Consider the following 22,135-nt stretch of genomic DNA (forward strand, 5'->3'; position numbering starts at 1 on the left):
AATGAATGGCGGCCAGACAGAAAGAGAAGAGTCTGGAAGGACAGAGTTGCCGACCAGAGCAGATGGCCGAGTGGGAGGGGCAGGAGAGATGGGGAGACGGGTGTGTGTGTGTGTGTGATATCAGAAGTCTGATGCATGGTGTCAGGACGGCGAGGACAGAGTGTGCTGCCTTAAACAAGCATTTCCCAGGGCCCTTGTTACTTTCCTATGGCTACTGTAACAAATTATCACAAATTTGGTGACTTAAAGCAACAGAAATTTATTCTCTCACAGTTCAGAAGACCAGAAGTCCAAATTCAAAATCACTGCACCGAAATCAAGGTGTCAGCAGGGCTACACTCCCTCCAGAGGCTCTAGGGGAGAGTCTGGTCTTTGCCCCTTCCGGCTTCTTGTGGCTGCCAGCATTCCTGGTCTTGTGGCGACACACTCCAATGTCTGTCACTGTGGTCACATTGCCTTCTCCTTCTGTCTTCTGCCTCTCTTTAAAGTATACTTGTGATTACATTTAGGGCCCACTCTGACATTCCAGGAGAATCTCCCCATCTCAAAATCCTTCATTGAATCGCATCTGCAAAGACTTTCCATGTAAGGTAACATTCACAGGTTCCAGGGATTAGGAGCGAGTTATCTTTGGGGCCCGTTATTCGCCTACTGCAGAGCCACAGAGGCAACACAGTATCAGAGGGGCCTGCCTCCAGCCAGCCTGGCCCTTACCTGAGACCAGTGGAAGGCAAACCACCTCCTGCTTCACAAACCAGCACCTCCTGGGATGGAGGTCCTTCTGCCAGGGTCTTGGGAGAGGAGGGAAGGAAGCAGGCTCTGCAATGGTGGTGGGGGGATCTGGAGACCACTGGAATTGGCTAGGACAGCACTAGGGAGGTAAAGCACCCAGTGAGGAGAAGGTCAAAGAAAGTGCCCTTCCCCTACCTAGATGCTGACTCTAAATCTGATCTGGATTCTCGTTTCACTAGTTCCACGCTCAGCAGCTGCTCAGACCTGAGCCAGCCCTTGACCTCAGGGAGCTCTCCATCTAACACAGGAAGCAACACTGACCAGCATCATCCTCTTCAATATGCTGTAAACGGAGATGAGGCCCCTAAAGCGGGCCCTGGAGGTGGGGCAGTGGAGGCCCAGGGAGGGAGGGTCGTTTTTTGTCTGAAGTCCACGTAACACAAAGGCTTCGCATTTCCTCAGTCCCCTACCCCCAGCGCCTTCCTGTCCTGTCTCAGTGATTTTGTCATGTTGGTGTCTTCCTAGTCACACTTTAAAAGTGAAATAAGGACCGTCTAATTCTTCCTGCCTTAGAAGAGCTTCCCTTAGACTCACAGGAAGTGGCCCCTCCCAGGCTGTGCCCCTGGGCAGTCAGCGTACAGGACCCCTGGAGTCAGGCTGAATTTAGCTCACTCAACACTGTAATGCTCATTTCACAGGCATATTTGAGTAAAGCACAGAAATAAGTAGTCACGCTGCCTTCTCAGCACCAGGCCAGCTCCCTCCTTTAAACTAAGAAGATTCTGCCCTGAAACGGGAACCTCTGGTGGCAGATTGGGAAGCGGCAGAGCCTCCTGCCATGTCTAGAATCTCCAAATCAACCCTAAAATGGAACACACGGGCTGAAATGTGGAGAGACTCTTCTAATCTCAATTTTGCCTCTTTCCAGCTTTGTGACTTTAAGCAAATCACTTAAAATATCTATGAACCTGTTTCCTTACCTGCGAAATGAGTGCGGAAAGGTCTGGCTAAGAGGACAATTATGCACGTGCCTTCGACAATTGAGTCCGCGGGGGACTAACTACGCGCTACCCCTCCAGGTGGGCCCCAGGCCAGGGGGTCTTCCACCTCCCTGGCTCTCTACCTCCTCGGCCCATCCTCCGGGAACCTTTGCCCCCAACCACCCAACGCCTATAGGGTCCTGGCACCAGAGCCTTTTCAAGTCAGTTTGCGGAGCGCTGGGACGCTGTGGTCTGTGGGTCCTGCGTGGGGTGGGGCGCACGAGGGCGCCCTCAGGTGTTTTGAACCACAGGACCGGAGTTCAAGTGCGCAGTCAGGCCCAGCCGAGCCCCCACCTGCCGGCTCCAGCTGAGTTCTCGGACGCCCAGGCATCGGCCCCTTGCCGGCGCCACCCACGCGCGGACTCTTAACTGGGCTCGCCTAGCCCGCGGGGCCCACGCGGCGGGCGGGGCGAGCCGGGGCCTTTGTGTTCAAACCGCCCAATGGGCGGTGGTAGGGGGCGGCGACGCGGGCGGGGCCTGGCCAATGGGCTGCGGCCTGTCAGCGTTGATTGACAGGCGCACACATACACACTCGGCCACGCGCGCGCCTCCTGTTCCCACTCGCGCAGCGAGGTTCTGCGCGGGCCGCATTGTCCGCCGCACTCGCAGCTCCCGACCGCCGGCCTCGTCCCGCGCCACCGCTACCCGCGCGTCCCAGGGCCCCGCGCCGAGCGCCGTTCGCCGGATTCGGAGTCGGAAAGGGGGCGCGCCCGGGCGTCGCGGCGGCCTCCTACGCCTCGGGTCCCGCACGGAGCGGCCGCGGCAGCAGGTAACAGCCGGCCGTGGGCCTCTGGCGAGGGGACGCGCGGGGCGAGGATGTTGGGCGGGCCTCACCCGCCTCCCCGCGGGCGCCGGGCCCGGCCTGACCCGGGGGTCATCCCTGGGCCGCTCCGGCCAGGGCCGAGGTGCCCAGGCCTGGTTCTTCCTCTTCGGGCCAAGCTGGGCCGGGCTCCAGCCCCGCCCGGCGCACGCCCCTGGGCCGGTCGGGAAGGGCCAGCGCCGTGCCAAGGCCAGCCGCCCTGACTCATCTCCGCCGGGCCCTCGCCCCCAGGGCCGGCCGCCCCACTGGTCAGCCCGGAGGGCGGATGTCTCCGGGCGGGACTTCCCCGGGCAGAACCTCCCAGGGAGGAGGAGAGTGAAGACCTAGCTGCTCCAAACCGGCCCAGGGCAGTGCCTGTGTTTTCGTGCCAGTCAGGCAGTTTCCAGGGACAGACAGTTCTCTGCCTCTGCCGCTGCCTGTCACAACTCTGGGAATAGGAGGAAGGCCCATTTTGTTCAGTTCTAAAAAGAAACCAAATAGGGGGCGGGAGTGTGACTTAAAGCTGAGAGGCAGGGAAGGCACGTGGTTGGTAAAAATCTGCAGGTTCAGTCCACAGGGAATGAAGGGAGAAAGGAGTTAGCACCTGGAGCGTTTTACAGGCCCCACGTAGGAGTGCAGGGTGAAACTGGCCCAGAGTGAAAATGACCCGCGGAAGATGCCCAAGATCTATGTTAAGACTGAACAGATACTGCTTTATAAGTTTGTGAAGGGAGCTGGGCAAGATGGTTGAGCAAAGGATGTGGTTCAGCTCCAAAGAGGGGAGGGATGTTTTACTGGAGGGTTTCTTAACTGATTGGGTGTGTGTGTTGGGGAGGGTGTCAATTCTGATATGCAAAAAATTTGAGCTCCTAGAAGTTCACCTCCTGTTTTGTTTTGGACGGTGGAGGATTGACCTTTTACATTTTGTGAAACCCAGACTCAGTTGCAAACTGATTTTTGATACCAGGATGCCACAGGAAAGACTAAGGCACCTCTGGGAGGTGGAGGTGCTGACAGTTCTCAACGCTACACACACACACACACACACACATACACACACGTACCTCCGTCTAAATATTTATATTCTTGCCAGCCCCAGCCTTCAATATTGTGAAAACACATTGCTTTGTTTCTGCCCCAGGGTGACAGCCTCCATTTCAGCGGGGCAGGGCTTAGGAGGAGGAGCCTGTGTGGGCATCTGGAGCTTTCAGGTGGGGAGGGCAGTAGTGAGGGTGGAATTGCCTTATAAGGAGTGGAATATAGAAAAGAACCCAGGCCAACTTCCTGCTTTGGCTACTACCAATCGGTCCTTTTACCAACACAGACTAAAGCCAGAGGGATGTCAGGTGGACAGCCTACCTGAGAAGATACTAATAAGACCAAGACATGAGGCTGCTTGTTTTTCAGAAGAGGACTTTCAAGAATTCTCCAGCTGGATTAACCAGACCTTCTGGTTTCCATAGTCTGAGTGGGGATGTAGAGTCTGTGCCTACCATACAACCCAGAGAACTAGCAATTTAAATATCTCCCAGGAATATTAGAAGTGATAACAAGTCACAAATACTAAGGACTCTTGAGTGGATCTAAGGATAAGAGTGACTGTACCATGGGCGGGCCGACGCACCACGTGGACACCGCACATTGGTAATCCGAGGTTTGGAGTTTGGGTTTCCAGAGCTTATCAGCCCTCCTCGGGGGCCAGAATGCCACCTTTTGCCAGGTCTTTCACTTCGGCCTCTTTCTAGTCCTCCATATCAATTCCAGAGCCTGAGTTCCTGCCCCTGTGACCCCACACTGCTGCTCCACCTCCCTGTCTTGTTAGTTTGTTAACATATTTGTTGTGTAACAACTCTGTCTACAGCCTGTTCTGAGCATATTTGAGTCTATGAAAGAGTCTATTTGGGGACATAGAACACATTCCTGAAACAACTTGTAAACTTCGTTGTGGAGTGGGAAGATGTAGGCCCTGTCACCTGTCAGCTGTGAGCTCAAACCCTGGCTCTGTCACTTACAGGCCCTGTGGCTGTGGGCACGGTCATCTCAGTGTCCCAGGCTCCTTCCTTGTACGATGGGAGCAATGATGTCTCCCTTGCTCGCAAGGATCAGAAATGGGTGACTAAGGAGTCAGGGACCTCGGAGGCATTTAACATAGTGTTTTATCATCACTGTCACCATCATATCAAGATGTACTGATGTTGTCACAGAATAACCAGCCAAGGGGAGAGGCATGCAAACTCCGTTAGAGGGCAGGGGTGCATCTGTTGGGTGCCTGTCATGTGCCACATGTCATAGGTAATGGAAGGTCCAATTCTGGCTCTCACGGAGCTCAGTGTCAGATAAACTGAAAGTTACAAAACCTGGTGGAAAGCACCATGAAAGAGGCTACCTGGGCACTAAGTGAGTCTGCGGCAGGGTGTGGACTCCAGCATGGGGGGGGGGGGGGGAGTGCCCACATCTCAGGCTGTTTTGGCTGCATGCAGAGAGGATGGTCTCTCTCCTCCCCCAGGGAGGAGCTGCTGACAGCCCCAAGCCTCACAAGCCTCACGTGTCCTTCTTTCTCTCCCAAGAGTCTCTTTAGGGGAAGGGACCCCATCCCACCTCATCATGTCTCGGCGAAGCCAGCGCCTCACGCGCTACTCCCAGGGTGATGACGACGGCAGCAGCAGCAGTGGTGGGAGCTCAGTGATGGGGAGTCAGAGCACCCTGTTTAAAGACAGTCCTCTCAGGTAGGGGACTGCCGCCATCTCGGGGGATCACGCTGACCCACAGAGCGGGGGCTTGGGCAGTTCACTGCGCAGCGTCTTCCTGTTGGGACCTTTGTGGGTGGAGATGAGATGCCCTTATCCAGTCAAGGGGGACATTCACACCTATGAGGAAGCCAAGACCCGGTGCTGCTGCTTCTCCCCCTACTGTAAGCCTGGCTGCTGCTCTAGTGTTCAGAGAACAGGAAGTGGGGAGAGGCAGCTTCAAGAATAAGCCAGGCCGGAAACCCCCGACACTGCAAGCTCGGCTCTTAGGAACCCCTTCTGCTATGGATGGGCGTGCCTGTCTCATCACCCTCCCCAGACCCACACGCATGTGTCTCACCATCTGTAGGGCCTCAGCTGGGCCAGCCAAGCAGCTGAGGAGAGGAGTGGATCCCAGGGGCACTGGGAAATCAGTAAGGCGGGCACTCTCCTCATCCTGCCCCCCTTGCAGACATGAGACCCCATAGAGTTGACTAGCTCTGGGAGGCCAGGTTGGGTCTGTCTGGGTTTTCAGTGGGTTGTGGAAATGACTAATCCATTAAGAAGCATGAGAAAAATCTTTGGCTTTTAAGTTAGAGACATAGATTTAAATCCTGGCTCTATCACCTACTAACGATCTCACCTAACTGCTGCTGAGATTTGGAGATAATGCGAGCAGAGAAGATATCTGTCTGTCTTGGCTGGGCTGGGCTGGGCTCTGCAGTCAGCAGTCAGGAGCTGTCAGTTGCTTAGCAACGAGGCCAACCCACTCACTACAGGAGGGCAGAGCTGCTGGCTTCCTGTTCCAGGCTGGGCTCACCTGCCTGTTCCCCCTGTCCTCTCTTGGCCTACTGCCTACAGGACTCTGAAGAGGAAATCCAGCAACACGAAGCGCCTCTCCCCAACGCCACAGCTGGACCCCCCCTCCGACACACACACCTCCTACTACAGCGAGTCCGTGGTCAGGGAGTCCTACTATGGTAGCCCCCGAGCCGTCAACCTCGCCAGGAGCTCCATCCTCGATGACCAGCGGCATAGTGACCCCTACTGGAGTGAGTGTCCGGAACCTTTCTCCTGGGGCTTTGCTTCCTCTGGAAACTTAAAGGTCCTAAATGCCACACCCCTGCCCCCCACGCCACACACAAATGCTTCCTAACCACTTCTGGGCCAGAGGAGGGGCTCCCCATCCTCAGAAACCCTTGGAAGAGCAGCCAGGTGTCTGAACTTCCAGGAACCTTCAGGTGATAAAGTAGCCACGTAGCCCAGGAGACTGAGGGGCGGGGCCCAGCTCACCATCCCTGACACCCGGGAGAGGCCAAGGGCAGATTCCGTCTGTCCGTCAGCGACACTCCTCAGGGTGTCCCCTGAGGCCCTCTGGAATACCCTCCTGCGAGCATCGCTGTGCCCCAGGGGAACCCTGCGTTCTTCCCTCCTCAGTTGACGATCTGCGGGTGAGGAAGAGGAGAGGCACAGGTGGCACCGAGAGCAGCAAAATCAACGGGCTGGCGGAGACCAAGCTGGCGGAGGACTTCCTGGGGTCTTCCTCGGGCTACTCCTCTGAGGATGACTACGTAGGTAGGCAGCCTCTTCCCCTCTGCCCCATCCTCATGGAGACGCTCCGGCAGTTCCGGGACGGCCGGGGAGGTGACGGGAAGCCTGGGAAAGGCACCCCTGACAGCTTGAGGGAGCATAGTGTCTGGCGGGTGCCTCCACAGACCAACTGGCATCCCTCCTGTGCCAGCCTGGCGCCCTGAACCCTGGCCTGGGGTGGCCCTCAACACCCTGGGCTGTGACCACCCTGCCCCCACTAGGCCTGCGGTCAGCTCCATTGTTTGGCTCATTTCCAGCAAGCAGTTTAGCGTGGGCTTCATGTGAGGCGGTGCCCTGATCCCTCGGTCCCGTTCTGAATGGGTTGATGGTTTGCCCATGAGGAGAGGGATGCAGGCAAGGAGCTTAAGGGAAATAAAATGTCAGAAACCTACTGTTTTGTTCCTTCAGCAGACAGTTACTGACCTGCTAGGGGCCAGGCTGTGTGACGCTCTGGGGATGTCATGGGAGAGTGATCCGTGGTCTCAGCCCACAGTCTAAGGAGAAGACAAGTAGTAGGCAGTTTCCAGGGCTCCTCACAGTGAGGACAGACTGAGCTGGTCTCCTCTCTGTCCCTGCAGGCTACTCAGAGACGGACCAGTGGAGTTCAGGTTCACGGCTGAGGAACACTGTGTCTCGGGCAGGCTCTTTTTTCTGGACGGTGTTCACTTTTCCAGGTGGGTGCTGGCTATTCTGTGCACAATTGTTTCCATTCTCTAGAGCAGGGGTGTCAAAACTGCGGCCCGTGGGCCAACTGTGGTCCGCAATCCATTGTTCATTGGCCCGCAGCAAATTCCAAAAATATATTTAGTTTACTCAAATAAACCAGGTGAGGCAATACGTACTTCACCTCGAGTTAGTGGCCCGGCTGTTTGTGTATTTTACCGCATATGGCCCTTGGTATAAAACGTTGAAAAAAAGTTTGGATACCCCTGCTCTAAAGCATTGACTTCGCACCTTTCTCCCTGCATTTGGGCATCCAGCCTATACAGACCGTAGGACCACTGGGGAAAGCTCGTTCTAGAATAATCATGTTCTAGAAAGAGCTGTGGGGACATCCTCGCTTGGAAGGGCAGGAGCAGCAGTGGAACAGGGCAGAGGGCGCTGACAGAGTGGGCGAGTGAGATTAGAGGAGTTGGGTAGCCGTGGGACAGGACTGGTGCATTGGCAGCTGGGTGTTAATAGGGGCAGGGGGACTGCAGGTGGAGAGAGAGCAGCGCCCCAGGCTTCCGGCTCAGGGTGACGCTTAGGCCTGACGGTCCCTCTTCCAGCGCGGCTCTTTGGACTTCTGTACTGGTGGGTCGGCACCACTTGGTATCGCCTGACGACAGCTGCCTCCCTCCTTGATGTCTTCGTTTTAACCAGGTGAGAGAGACTCCTGCCTGGACCATGGCTCAGAAAGCCCCAGGTGGGAGTCTCAGACAAGCTGGCCTCCCGTGCTGGTCAGGCCTCAGGCACTAGCCAACCAGTGGTGTTTCCCAGGACATCCAGCTTCCCTCTTGGCCCCGGGACGACCTATACCCCAGTTGCAGGCGCTGCCTGAGGGTGCTGAGGGCTTGTTCCCCAAGTCCCTGACCCAGCAGAGCCAGGATTTGGGAACTGGCTCCTTGGCAGAGGAAAGAAAACTGAGCGAGGAAGTCAGGGTCCCTGTGGCCGTAATCCTGGTTGGAAGGGCGGCCAGCTATGCTGAGAAGACGGGCCAGGATGGATTCGTGTTAGCAAAGAAAAGGTTCTTCATTTTTCTAAAAGAAGATGTTGCTCGTTTAAGGAGTTCCATGTTTTTTTTCTATATTTGCTTGCTTAGAGGAGCTCAATACATGAAATTTTTTCAAAGACCACACTACTTATTTTTAATAACATCAATAAAATTTAGAGCCACACTTGTCCCCATTACATCCAGACCTGTAGCTAAAGCTCTGGAGTGTCCATCTAGCCCTGGCAAGATGAGACACTCAAGGGTGTCCCCTTCAACTCCTGTTGAGCACTCAGGAAAAGTCTCAAGGGACTCCCCAGGGGAACCCAGAGGCCCTGGCGCCCTCTGACACCTCTGCATTCCCTGTACTCCCCTCCTGTGGTCCAGGCGCTTCTCGTCCCTGAAGACCTTCCTGTGGTTCCTCTTACTGCTGCTGCTCCTGACTGGCCTGACCTATGGTGAGCTGACGCCCTGTGACGGGGGAGGGTGGGACAGGAGCCTCCGAAATGGGGCCGCCAGCCAGAGGGGCAGGGCAGAGTGTGGGCAGAGGCCGGTGCCCAGCAGAACTGAAAACTAAAGGGGTGGTGACCACCTACAAGAAAGGGAAGGAGGCAGGACAAGTGGGGTCAGCGCGAGCCTGGGCACCTCCCGAGTCCGAAGCCCCAGGCTGCTCCTATCTGACTCTCCTGGGTCCTCTGCTGACTAAAGCTGCCACGTTCTCAGGGTGTCCGGTGGGTGAGAGGGGAAGTGCCCAGACCCACTGATCTTGGCCTCAGTTTGGGTAGCCACAATGGACTGCAGAGAGCATCCTTGGAGCCACCTGGGCCAGAACATGTCCCACCTAGTACAGGAGTATTAGGGTAAAAAGCAGGGACTCGGATACCCTTGTTATTAGCAGTTATTTGTCCTCCATTCCAAATCAGGACGCAGTCTGGGTGAGTGAATTATTGTTATAAGATCAAGTCCGATCCTTAGCTATCTTTAAGCTCAAAACAATAAAGTAGTGAAGAGAAGAAAGTACACCTTTTTACACTAAGATGCCTGTCATTTACAAGACGCACTATATTGTCCCAGTCTCTATTATGGGACTTCCAAATTTGTTACATAGTTGTCATTATTATGTTGTGATACATATATACATTTGTATCAACCTTTTATTTGTCAATTTCACATGAGTTTCACAATTCCATACTAGGTGCCTCTAACCTTCCCAGGCTCAATTTTAATGATTGTACCAATTTGTAATTAAAGGCCAGGTTTTGTTATTTTTTTTTAGAGAGTTGGTTTGGCATCTGTTCAACTTGTATTTCTTTTACTTATACCAAAGGTAGAACATTTTTCCGAGTGTTGATTTCCTTTTTGTTTCCTGTTACAAGAACAGCTTGTTCATATCCAGTAGAAACTGGGCATCGCCCTTACAATAATAATGACCCTCTATAATCACTCGGGAAGCACACATTCGCATGAGTTGCTACCTCAGTGTAGTTTGAGCTTCACCCTCACCTTGGGGAGTTGGTGCAGCTGATGTCCTGATGCCTCATGAGGAGATGCGGATGGCGAGTGAAAGGCAGGGTGGACGGAGTGGCCTGCTCAGGGAGAGCAGGAAGGGAGCGGGTGTCCAGAGGGTGTAACTGACAGTCTGGTGGTAAGTGCTGCCTCCTGCTGTGCACCTGCTGTGGCAGAGCAGGAGTGACAAGTGTGACATCTTACTGAATGGAGACTCTTCGGCCTATGGCTTGTTCAGGTGTCCTCACCCCCCAAAGCCCAAGAGTAAATACATCAAACACATGGCCCCTAAGCAAGATGCCAGCGTCCGTGTGGCCGTAGCCTTGTACTTCATTCTGGGGCCACAGGCAGCCTCTCCAGCGCGTGTATTCTGTTTCAGTGATTCTCAACCATGGCAGCCCATTTGAGTCACCTGGGAAGCTTTTAACACTCAGCTACAGAGGGTGCCGCCAGACCAATGAACTCACCCTCTGGACTGGGGTCAGACAAGCTCCCTGGGGATTCTGATACACAGTCTGGGGCTGAGAACCATCACCAGGGCCTCGGTTCTAGCCCTGGATCGTCCCTAGCTTATTGAGCCTTGCTCTCCACGTTTTGCCATCTGCAGAAAGATGAGGGTTTCTGAGGAGATCTGAGAGTGCATACACTCTGGGACTGTCAGCTGGAAGTTGCTACGTCAGAGAAGGACGGGCACCTCCCTTCCTCTTCCCGCCTGCCGGCAGGAGCACAGCTCAGCTCAGGTCGAGACAGGCTACTGATGTCTGGTGTTGACTAGGCTGCTGTCCTCAGACTGTGAGCCACCTTGTTCACAGCCTGCCTCCTGGGTAACCGCCCTCTCCCCTGCGTACAGGTGCTTGGTATTTCTACCCCTATGGGCTGCAGACATTCCAACCTGCCGTGCTTTCCTGGTGGGCAGCAAAGGGCAGTGGCCGGCAGCATGAAGCATGGGAGTCCAGAGACGCGTCCCCACATTTCCAGGTGAGTATCTTCGTTCACACGCTCCTCCCTCAGCCTGTGTTTGCAGTTGTTTTCCTGCTCTGGCACCTGACACACACAGCTGTCCTAGCTGGGACACCTCATCACTATCGTTTGGAGTGTACGTATGGGGGGAGGGGCGGGTTGCTTAAATATGACTCAGAACTGTCCCAAAGTTAGTTGCCATCTTCAGAAGCACAGAAAACAGAAGGAAAAGGAATCAGACAAACTGTTTTGTCTGCTTTGTTCCTTGCAATATAGTTTCACAAATATTTACTGAGCGTGGTTCTATGAATAAGGTAATATGTGGGTCAGTTACCTATTAGCACAGGCAAACCACCCCTAAAATCAGTGCCTTAAAACTACAAGCCTTTGATTAGCTCATGAGCCTGTGGCTCCTGTGGCTGGCTCTTGTGGGCTGGTCGTGGCTGGACTCCCTCGTGCGTCTGTAGCTGGCTGTGAGCAGTGGACGGGCTGTACGCCACCTGTGCTTCCGTCATCCTGCAGGCCGGCCCGGTCTTGTTCTCACAGCAGCCGAGCAAGGTTCCCAGAGAGCAGAATCAGGCCAGCCCTTTTGAGGCCTAGTCAGAACTAGTACCCTGTCATGTCTGCCACATTGTACGGGCCTAAGCAAAGCCCAGAGTCAGTCCAGCTTAAGGAGGAGAAACAGACTCCACCTCTCAATGGGAGCAGCTGCAGGGTGCAGGGAAGGTCGGTGGCCATTTTTGCAGTCTCCCAGAGGCTGAAGATGAAACAGGCCCAGGCTGTGCCCTCAAGGAGCTTGCAGTCCAGTGCGGGGTGGGGTGGTGACACGTGCACAAAACCAGAATGTGTGTGTGCAGGTCCTGGGTTCCACAATGAAAACTTAAAACTCTTTATCCCCTGATTATAGTTATTTACTTTTGCTTTGCTTGTATCTTGGTGAACTTAATTCGGTATCACTTACGTTTTGTGGGGGGGTCACATCTTTAACCATTTAGTTTGATTGATACCGTGTTTCCCCGAAAATAAGACCTAGCTGGACCATCAGCTCTAATGTGTCTTTTGGAGCTATAAGACCTGGTCTTATTTTACTACAATCTTATATAAGACCCGGTCTTATTTTACTTATTATAATAAAATAAGACCGGGTCTTATATTAATTTTTGCTCCAAAAGACTCATTAGAGCTGATGGTCCGGCTAGGTCTTATTTTTGGGGAAACACCATATTACTTTCCTGACCATGACCTTATTATTTCATAAAATAATGACCTATTCTGGCATTTATAACTTTTCCCTTTTTAATCATTAGGAAAGGCATTAAATACAATTTAATTTCAGGACCACCTTTTTTTTGTAAAAAAGGAGAAGAGTGAATATATCTTTGTATTTGCTACATTTGCATAAAGACACTAATAAAAATAGCTGTCTGGTTTGGGATGGGGTGGTGGTGAGGGCACTGGGTGGGTGGAGGCACATGTGAGGAGCGTGACTTTTGACTGTTTGTTTGCTTTTTGAGTCATGCAAATGTACTGCTTATTTTAAAAATGGAACTTTTAAAACTCAGAAGTAACCTCTGTACCCAGCAGTCCCCTGTCCTTTAACCGATAGTTGACAGACTGTGTTTTATGGTTTCTCTTGGCAAAGGTTTTCGTTGTTAAGCCAACAAGGTTCTCAAAATTCATGGCATGCTATCCAGTGCCACCCACAAGTCCAAATGACTTCTATTCTGTCTTCTCTGTGGGGCATCCAGTTAAAGAGGGAAAAGAAAGCTTTTTCAAATTATTTTGTCTTTTAGCTGTAGTTATTGACGGGAGAAGAGGAAGCTGTTGAAAGTCAGCAGCTCAGTCCCGTGTTCTCCCACCTCCTAGGAAAGGAAAGGGGGGATGGGCGCAGCCCAGCAGGTCACCTGGCCCAGTGGCCCTCTTGTGCCTCCTTCCTGTCCTCTTCTTGGATGGTCCTCCATTCGGATCCTTTCCGAGGAGGGCACTGTGTCCCCTCTCACCGGCCCATGTGCACTCCTTCTTGAGGATCAGACCCCTCCGGTTGCCTGTGTGTCCCCGTACCCTGTGTTTTGCTGTCACCACACTCACCGCACCCATTTACCTGCTGATGGAGTCACCCACCTGCAGGGCAGAGAGACCCAGTGTGTGTCCAGCCTCAGACCCAGCATGTGTTTACCTTTGGGTGTGTCTGGGATTCTCTTCCCTTTCTTTTCAGGAAACCCTGCTGTCATAGGTCCCTCACCTCTGTGCCTTTTCCCTCCCTGCCCTGCCAGGCTGAGCAGCGCATTCTGTCCCGGGTACACTCTCTGGAACGGCGCCTGGAAGCTCTTGCTGCCGAATTTTCCTCCAATTGGCAGAAGGAGGCCATGCGGCTGGAACGCTTGGAGCTGCGGCAAGGGGCCACTGGCCAGGGAGGCGGGGGCAGCCTGAGCCATGACGACACCCTGGCACTCCTGGAAGGGCTGGTGAGCCGCCGCGAGGCTGCCCTGAAGGAGGGTTTCCGCAGGGACACTGCTGCCCAGATCCAGGTAGGCGAGGAGCTGCAGTCTCCAGGCAGGACCTGAGTGTCGAGTGTGGGTGACACCTTGGGCGCGGGGGTGGAGGGGGCGAGACCCTGACACGAGAGAGACAACTCTGCCACTTGGCCGTTACCTTCTCGAAGCCTTCGTTTCCTCCTCTTTAAAAAGGAGACTGTCCTCTCTAGCTGCGTTGTGAGCACGAGATTGTACAGTGCCTGGCACCATGTAGGTGGACAGTCAGGATCACGGGAAGGAAGCTCTGTAGCAGAAAGGCCGGGAGCTGAAGTCTGCACCCAATGGCCTGGTCGCACTGCAGCCACACCACTTACGGTGGGAGGCAGGTGGCCTCTGTGTGCCATGTGGTCCAGTCCTCAGCCTCTTTCCTGTCCCGACAGGAGGAACTGCTCACCCTGAGAGCAGAGCATCAACAAGACTCAGAAGACCTCTTCAAGAAGATTGTCCAGGCCTCCCAGGTCAGTGGGCTTGGGGCACCTGGGCCTGCAGGGGGGCCCTGACCCAATTCAGCATCTGTTGCTGGGCTGAGACACTTGGCCTCCTGAAGGGCCTGCGGGACATAGTGGGGTGTGTGTGTGTATGTGTGTGTATATGTGTGTGTGTATATGTGTGTATGTGTATATGTGTGTGTATGTGTGTATGCGTGTGTATATGTGTGTGTGTGTATGTGTATGTGTGTGTGTGTGTGTGTGTGGTCTCCTGTTACAGCTTGAACTGATCCCACCTGGACTGGAACGCTCTGCAGGGACGCACTGGGAGCCAAGAGGAAAGGAAGGGCCGCCTCCAAGCCGCCCGTCATGTTGGGTATAACATGCTGAATGAATGAGCAAACGTGTGAATGCCTGTGTGCCAGATACGGGGTGAGATTCTTATAAGGACCTTCACCAGGAGGCCAGTTTGACATTTACTGGAGCAGTTGGGAGACCCTGGGGCACGGATGTGGTTAAGCAAAAACCCCAAATGGAACAGATCCTGCTCTGGGAGGCCGATTGCTCTGAGCCTGACAATGCTTGTGTTTGTCCCTTCTTCCTGCTGACAGGAGTCTGAGGCCCGACTCCAGCAGCTGAAGTCCGAGTGGCACAGGTAATGGGCCCTACAGTGTGGCCTCCCCACCCCTCCCCGCGCCCAGGCAGGACTGGGGAGCAGAGCCCCAGAGCAGAGTTCTGACTGTGTCCCAAGCAGAGAGCAGATGGCTGAAACCTGCCTCGGGACCATGTGCTTAGAGCCTGTCCTTGAGGCGCAGTTGAGGTTGGGGGTGGGGGCATTGCAAGAGAATTGGGATTCGTGGTTTCATGCACACACACCATCTTTTCTGTACAGCCGCACACAGGATGCCCTTCCATGCCTTAGATGTACTCGGGGAGGGTGTGAGTGGCTGAGGCAGAGTGAATGGTGCATCTGGGCTTAGAGAAGGAGCAGGATAAGAATTTGCTCCCTGGAACAGGCAAAGCCCGGGGCTGTGTAACAGCCAGGATCTCTAAGAGTAGGCCTCGCATTCACCTGTAGGTGGTGGGCACACATTATATCAGGAGTCAGCGAGGGGACCCTCTTGTTTTCCTCACCAGAGACCCAAGGCTCACTCTTCTCTCTTTGGGAGCAGGATGACCCAGGAGTCATTCCGGGAGAGCTCCATGAAGGAGCTGGGGCGGCTAGAGGGCCAGCTGGCAGGCCTGCGGCAGGAGCTGGCAGCGCTGGCTGTGAAGCAGAACTCGGTGGCGGACCAAGTGGGCCTGCTGCCCCAGCAGCTCCAGGCCGTGCGGGACGACGTGAGTTGGGACCATCCAAGTCTCCTGCTGGACAGCCTGTCCTCTGAGACCATCTGTCCTAGGAGTCTGCCTGGGGCAGAGGGCGTCTTGCCCTGGCAGCCTTTCAGTGCCACTAGCCCCCGGCCCTGGACTTGGCACAGATGTTGGCTTCCTTTGATGGGAGCTCTTCCTGTTTTGCTCTTGAGATCATGGAGGGTTGTTCATATAGTTTTCCTCCATGTAGCCCAAGCAGGTGCGTGCTGGCCCTGCCCTTGCCTTAGGAAGGCCTGCATTCCTTCCCTACCCCTCTACCCAACCCAGGCACTGCCCTGCTCTGGCCGGGGCTCTGCCATGGCAGGTCCCACTGTCCCCACCAGCCTCCCAGAGCGAGATCTTTTTTTGGTCCCTAGGTGGAGTCTCAGTTCCCTGCCTGGGTCAGTCAGTTCCTTCTCCGAGGTGGGGGAACCCGCACTGGGCTCCTTCAGCGAGAGGAGATGCAAGCTCAGCTGCAGGAGCTGGAGAGAAAGATCCTCGCGCACGTGGCCGAGATGCAGGGCAAGTCAGCAAGGGAGGCCGTGGCCACCCTGGGGCTGAAGCTGCAGAAGGAAGGCGTGGTCGGGGTGACAGAGGAGGTGAGGAACTGTGCTCCCCGAACCCCGATTTCTACACACACACACCATCTCCCCCATCCCGGGGAGCCATAGACCTGCAGTCCCACACTGCCAGCTCCCTGGTATGGTCCAGGACCCAGGTGACATGCAGAGGGCTCCGATGTTTGCTTTGGGGCTGGAATGGGAGGGTGGGTAGGTGGCACGTGTGCCTGGACACCAGCGTGCTGCAAGCAGAGGAGGGGTCAGTCTGTGGGGCCCTGGCCCTGGCACTGGGGTCCGAGGGTGGACTAGCATGCCGCCTGTCACAGCTGCTCTGGGTGCCTGTTTCAGGACGTGCACCACATTGTGAGCCAGGCCCTGAAGCGCTACAGTGAGGATCGCATTGGGATGGTGGACTACGCGCTGGAATCGGGAGGTGCGTGCGTCTGCCAGGCAGCGGGGCGAGGCGGGCAGGGCTGAGCAGCAGAAGCCACCTAAGCTCGTCGGGACATACCGACACCAGCCTTGGCCAGCTGCTCTGGGGTCTGGGGCACCTGCGCTGGCCTGAGATGACATGGCAGTAGTGGTCCGTCCTTGGGCTGCCTTGGCCCTTTAAGCCTGGGGTCCTCTTGGCTGCCGAGCTGAGCTGGTTGTTGGGCCTCCCTCCCCTGCCGACGACCCTGACGGCCTCTTTCCTGTGTCAGGGGCCAGTGTTATCAGTACCCGATGTTCTGAAACCTACGAGACCAAGACGGCCCTCCTCAGCCTGTTCGGCATCCCCCTGTGGTACCATTCCCAGTCGCCTCGCGTGATCCTCCAGGTAAGGGCCCAGCGAGGGCACGAGCGGGGCCTGAGCACAGACGCCTAACTAGCTGGGTGACTGTCGCGTCCCGGGTCAGCCAGAGCTGCACTCAGGGAGGGCCCCTCGTCACCCACCCTGCGCTGACCTGACTTTCTTCCCCTTCAGCCAGACGTGCATCCAGGCAACTGCTGGGCCTTCCAGGGGCCCCAGGGCTTTGCCGTGGTTCGCCTTTCTGCCCGCATCCGCCCCACTGCTGTCACCTTAGAGCACGTGCCCAAGGCCTTGTCGCCCAACAGCACCATCTCCAGTGCCCCCAAGGACTTCGCCGTCTTTGTAAGTACCCCATCTGTGTGGGGCCGAGAGCTGCAGGAGGATCCTGGGGGTCTCCTCTGAGGATAAAGTTGGGGTCATTCTTTGGCTGGGGGAAGGGAGATGTGGAAGACGTGGCACCAGGGTGGGAAATGGCACTTCAGTCCCAGTTGTCTCTGGCTATGGAGGAAGAAACCGAGGCCCAAGGAGCTGAGTGACTTGTCACAGATCCCCACAGCAGCCCTGTGTCCAGGGCTCAGGCCCCCTGCTGTCCCGCCAGGGTAGCAGGGGACCAGGGTGGGGACAGGGCGGGAAGGCGCACGTGTAAGAGCAGGATCTTCCCTCCTCCTTTCGCTCTTTTCAGGGGTTTGATGAAGACGTGCAGCAGCAGGGGACACTTCTGGGCCAGTTCACCTACGACCAGGACGGGGAGCCCATTCAGACGTTTTATTTTCAGGTAGAGGATTCTGTTATGTAGCCCAGGGCATACGCACTGTCCTGTCCATTCAGCAGTTTGTGAGCAGTCACCCTGGGACAGGCACTGGGGGTTTAGAGCAGGGAACCACAGGCCCTGCCCTCACGCAGCTCAAGGTGTGGAACAGACACAGCTGTCCAAGGGCCCAAGCAGACGTCAGCACAGGGGACGGGCCCCTTCCAGACGCGGGGCGCTGGGGAAGGCTGTCTGGGAAGGACAGGTGTCTGCATGCGCATGGCCCACCCAGGTCTCGGACAGGGCAGCCTCAGTCTTCCAGGCCCTTGTTAGAAATGCAGAGTCCCAGTCTCTACCCCGGGAGGTTGACTCCTTAGGGCCGCTGGGACCCAGGAATCCGCATTCTAACCAGCGGCCCAGGTGATTCTGATGTGGGGAGCCTGCACGGCCCACTAGGAATGAGGACTTGGAATACACTAGTGTGACGACTGGATGTGAGAGGTGAAGGGACAGTGGCAGAAGAGGCTGGAGAGGAGACCTGGCTACCAGACCCAAGAGTTTCCGCCCTCAGGGCTGGGGAGGGGTGGACACTGCTGGGCTTCAGGCAGAGAAGTGACAGTGTGATGTGCACTGTGTAAATGGTGAGTCTAAGGGGACAGGCCCGGACCAGGGGACGGTCAGGAAGTGGTTGCAGGGAAGCGAGCCAGAAGTGAGCTCCCGAGTGTTGTGCGTGAGGGCGGAGAGGTGGCGGGACAGTGGGAGCGCCCCACATGTCAGGTCAGACGGGAGTAGGGAAGGGAAAGGGGGACATGAGGGGGCGCCGAGAGGCTAATGCAGAGGTGGGGGCAGGTTTGGCCACTGAGTTTGAGGCACCTGTGGACAGTCGTGGAGCTGTCGTGGGGACTGTGAGCTCCATGGTAACAGCAGCCATGGGAGTGGGATTTCTCGGGGTGGGGGGGCATGCAGACTGAGCTTTTAGGAGAGAGTGGAGGGAGAGAGGAAGGGTAGGAGAGCATGGTGCCTGGGGCATCACAGGAGGTGAGCTTTGCCCCAAAATCTGGCTCAAAAATTGTGGCTTTTTGAGCATAGACAGGGGCTTGACAGGAACTTGAGAAAGAAAGAAATTTTGCTTAGTTCAGAGTAAAGGAATTCTTTTCCAGTATCAACACATAGCAAGCCCTCCACAAAGGTAGTTTTGTCTGTCTACAGTAACGATCAAAAGCTCGTGTGAACTCGTCAGTTGGGGATGAATCGTGCTAGCTCGCAGCTCCAAGGCCATTTTTATGTGGCCCTGGGTGGGTGGCCCTGTAGGACCTCTGAAGCCCCTGGGGCTCCTTGACCCACCAGCTGGAGACTCCTCCAGTGTCTGAAACAGGAGCTTCGACATCCAGCTCTCTTCTGGGGCCCAGGGCGAGGGGCATGTGGCCTGAAGGGTGGTGGCGTGTTCCCTCCTGTGCCACCAGCGAGGCCTGAGGGCTCTGACACTCTTATCATCTTCTCTACCCAGGACCCTAAGGCCTCGTACCAGGTGGTGGAGCTGCGGGTTCTGACCAACTGGGGCCACCCGGAGTATACCTGCGTCTACCGCTTCCGGGTGCATGGGGAGCCTGCCCAGTAGGCCTCTGTGCTGCTGCCAGCCAGCTGGGCGGCCAGCCCTGCAGCACGCGCCCCCTTCTCCAGGAGTGGGAGAGCAGCAATCCTGCCACTTCCCCCACACGCTTGATCAGCTCACTTCCTTCCAGGACCAAGAAGCCCTGGCCCAGTGGAGAGAATGTGCAGGGCTTTCCTGGCGGGCTCCAGCGTCTTGATTCTTCGCTGTCCTCGTGCCAGGCACCGGGCATCTACTTCCCCCTCCTGGGAGCGGGGTGTATATATGTAGCATATCATTGAGGATGAGGCAGGAGGGGTGACGAGCGAACCTGTCCCAGCAGCCTGCCTGCCCCCTGCCCGTGGTGGAGGGGCTGACACCTAGGAAGCTGCTGGGAGGTGTGTGAATGACACACGTGCCAAAGCCATGGGTGGGACAAGCTAGGGCCTGAGGCAGGGAAGTGCGGCCCTCTGGAGGAGGGTCCTCATTGCACAGGTTGGGACTGGACAGCCAGCAGGCAGGAAGCTCCTGGTAGAGGGTAGCTGGGCTCTTCCAGAAGCCAGTGCCATCAACCTATAGGGTCCTTGAAGGGATTCTGTATATTGCCTTTGTACTGGGCCAAGGTGGGCTATGGGGTTTCTTGCCCTAGAGCAGGGGTGTCCAAATTTTTTTCAACGTTTTTCACCAAGGGCCATATCCGGTAAAATACACAAACAGCCAGGCCACTCACAAAGTGAAGTACGTATTGCCTCCCCTGGTTTAAGTAAACTATATTTTTGGAATTTGCTGCGGACCAATAAAAAACGGATCGCGGACCGCAGTTGGCCTTTGGGCCAGTTTGGACACCCCTGCCCTAGAGGGTCCGGTTTCTGTGAGCCTGGGGGCCGACCCCGTAGGATCCCATGCTTGGGAGACTAGTTGCTTTTCCTCTTCTGATGCTGAGATTGGGCGTGCCTGTGCCCCAGAGCAAGCCTGCCACGTTCCCCCAGGGTGCAGGGACCCTAGACCTGTCCCCTGAGGCCATAAGCATCCAGGGCCAGATAAAAGGGTGGGAGCAGGGGACTCCCTTGGTTGTCCTGGTGGCCCAGTGATGACAGTGATATTCAGGGTGTCGTGATGGGAGGAAGTCTGTCTGCACTGTGGGCCCTGCCCCACCTTCATCACAATCAGGTCCCTGATGTGAGGGGCCACAGCCGCCCCTTTGGGGCTCCTTTCAGCTCTTGCTCAATGCTGTTTCCTTTCTTGCTTTTTTTCTATGGGGGGTTGGGTAGGAAGGGGCCTGACCCAGCAGGCCCTGCTGTATTATGTAAATATTTTTCAAGGTGTTTTTTAACTGAAAAGCTAAGGGCTTGATTCTTAGCCCCGTTCTGTGGGGCGTTGGGTGACTTCAGTTTCTTGTAATCCGGCTGCCAAGAGGGGCTGCCATGTAGGCAGGCGCCCTTAGGAACAGGGCAGGCCGAGTGTGCTCCCGCAGGATGCTGGAATGAAGGGGAGACCACAGGCCATCCTGGGGTCCTCCAGCACTGGCCCCTGCACAGCCTCTGCCCCCCAACCAGGTTTCATTTTGTGCTCTTCTGTCACAAATGCTGCACTATTGGGTTCTTAATTTTTTATCTCAATTCTAATTTATGCCTATGCAAAAAATAAATCGTGCCCAGGACTAATGGAGTATGTGATTTTTATCTGGCCATCGCACAGGGAATCTGTTCTTGGGAAAATGAGAATGAATTCTTAGCCAAAACAATGCCTCAAAGACTTACTCCCACTTTAGAAACCCGGCCTCTCAGCTAAAAGTCAGCTATGGTGGGGTTGGGGCCCGAGGCAGGCCCTGCTCCAGTGATTCTGGGTTCAAGGATTGGCAGAAAAGTGAGGTGGCTTTAACAGCCGACACTGCTGTCCCATTTAGGAAGCAGGAAGGTTTTCCTGCATCTCTGTGCCGTGTGAGTAGAAAGTAGGGAAAGTTACCTGTTTCACTAGTGACCATGTCTGCCTTCAGTGCTGTGCTCGTCCTGTGGGAGTTAGACATGTCCCCTTGTACCTGTGCTGGGATAGGACACGGAGGTGGGGTGGCACCCTGAGGAGCCAGAACCTGCCAGCTCAGCGAAACGCGTCCTAACCCTTCCCCACAAATGCCGCCCCGGATTCAGTCTCTAATGAGCTGTTCAAAGGTCCAGGGGCAGTACCCCAGCTGGACTCTCAAATGTGTGCCTCTTGTCCTAACCAAGGCACCTGGCCCAGGGCCAGTCCCCGCCACAGCTGAGAAAATAAAGGCAGGAACGTCCGTGGGGGGGGGGGGGGGCTTGGGGATAAACTGCCATAGAGTAGGTGGTGGGTGGAGTATAAATCCAGCCCTCAGGCTGTGGGCCAGCTCCTCAGCCCCTCAGGTCAGGGTCCCAGGAAAGAGCTACCTACCTATGGCTGGCCCGCCAGCCACTGCTCACACCTGTCCCGTTTCACTCAATTCCCACTCTGCGATTAACATTTTTCCACAAAGGAAACACCCCTGAGCAGTGCCAGTAAATGAGCCCCCGGAGGCTGCAGGCTCCATACTTGTCAGGGCTGGGGCCTCAGCTCCTGCCTCTGAGGCCAGGCACATACCCTCTGCCTATCTGCACACACACGTTCAAATCCATGGGCCCCTCACAGCGCAACTCACATCGTCTTCTCTGCGGCCTCATGACTCCAATCAAACTTGTGCTCCTCCCCCGCACCTTGGCACCTTGGCACATTCCCGTTACTTCATGCTGTGCCAGGGAGGCCAGTGGGCCAGAACAGTGGTCCTGACTGAATCAAAGATGCCACGAATGCTAGCTGCAGTACAGAAGGGTCAGGATTTGCCATTCAGATGATCGGATTCACAACTTTATTCTTTACCAACTACAAAAGGGCTGGTGTTTTGTTCCAAATGGATGGTTGGTAGGTCTGAGGCCCGCAGGGGACCTTTGTAGTCCCTGTTAATGACAGTAAAATGCTGCATTCAGTAAGCCCCCTGCTCAGTCAACGCACAGAGGTCCAGCCCACCCTCCTGAGTATCTGAGGGCAGAAGCCAGGGTGAGAGCCACAGCTTCCCAACGCAAAAGAAAGTGGTTATGCT

General features: G+C 55.5%; 1 protein-coding gene across 2 annotated transcripts; it reads left to right on the top strand.

Moving 5' to 3' along the window:
• The first annotated feature begins 2,407 nt into the window (after positions 1-2,407).
• On the top strand, positions 2,408-20,701 carry SUN2 (Sad1 and UNC84 domain containing 2). Of its 2 annotated transcripts, none has more exons than XM_088796404.1 (18): positions 2,408-2,541; positions 5,139-5,297; positions 6,159-6,349; positions 6,735-6,872; positions 7,466-7,561; positions 8,156-8,249; positions 8,965-9,035; positions 10,934-11,061; positions 13,317-13,571; positions 13,958-14,035; positions 14,617-14,660; positions 15,178-15,343; positions 15,733-15,954; positions 16,264-16,348; positions 16,617-16,732; positions 16,880-17,047; positions 17,388-17,480; positions 18,961-20,701. In XM_088796404.1, the coding sequence occupies exons 2-18, from the start codon at positions 5,176-5,178 to the stop codon at positions 19,069-19,071; spliced, it is 2,178 nt and encodes a 725-aa protein (XP_088652530.1). In that variant the 5' UTR covers positions 2,408-2,541; positions 5,139-5,175; the 3' UTR covers positions 19,072-20,701. The 2 variants fall into 2 exon arrangements, with proteins under 2 accessions (XP_088652530.1, XP_074182507.2); XM_074326406.2 differs by lacking the exon at positions 2,408-2,541 and adding an exon at positions 3,868-4,215.
• The last annotated feature ends 1,434 nt before the right edge of the window (positions 20,702-22,135 follow it).

Source organism: Rhinolophus sinicus, chromosome 1, assembly GCF_057876585.1.
Source record: "Rhinolophus sinicus isolate RSI-liver-muscle chromosome 1, RSI-T2T, whole genome shotgun sequence".
NCBI classification, from domain to species: domain Eukaryota; kingdom Metazoa; phylum Chordata; class Mammalia; order Chiroptera; family Rhinolophidae; genus Rhinolophus; species Rhinolophus sinicus.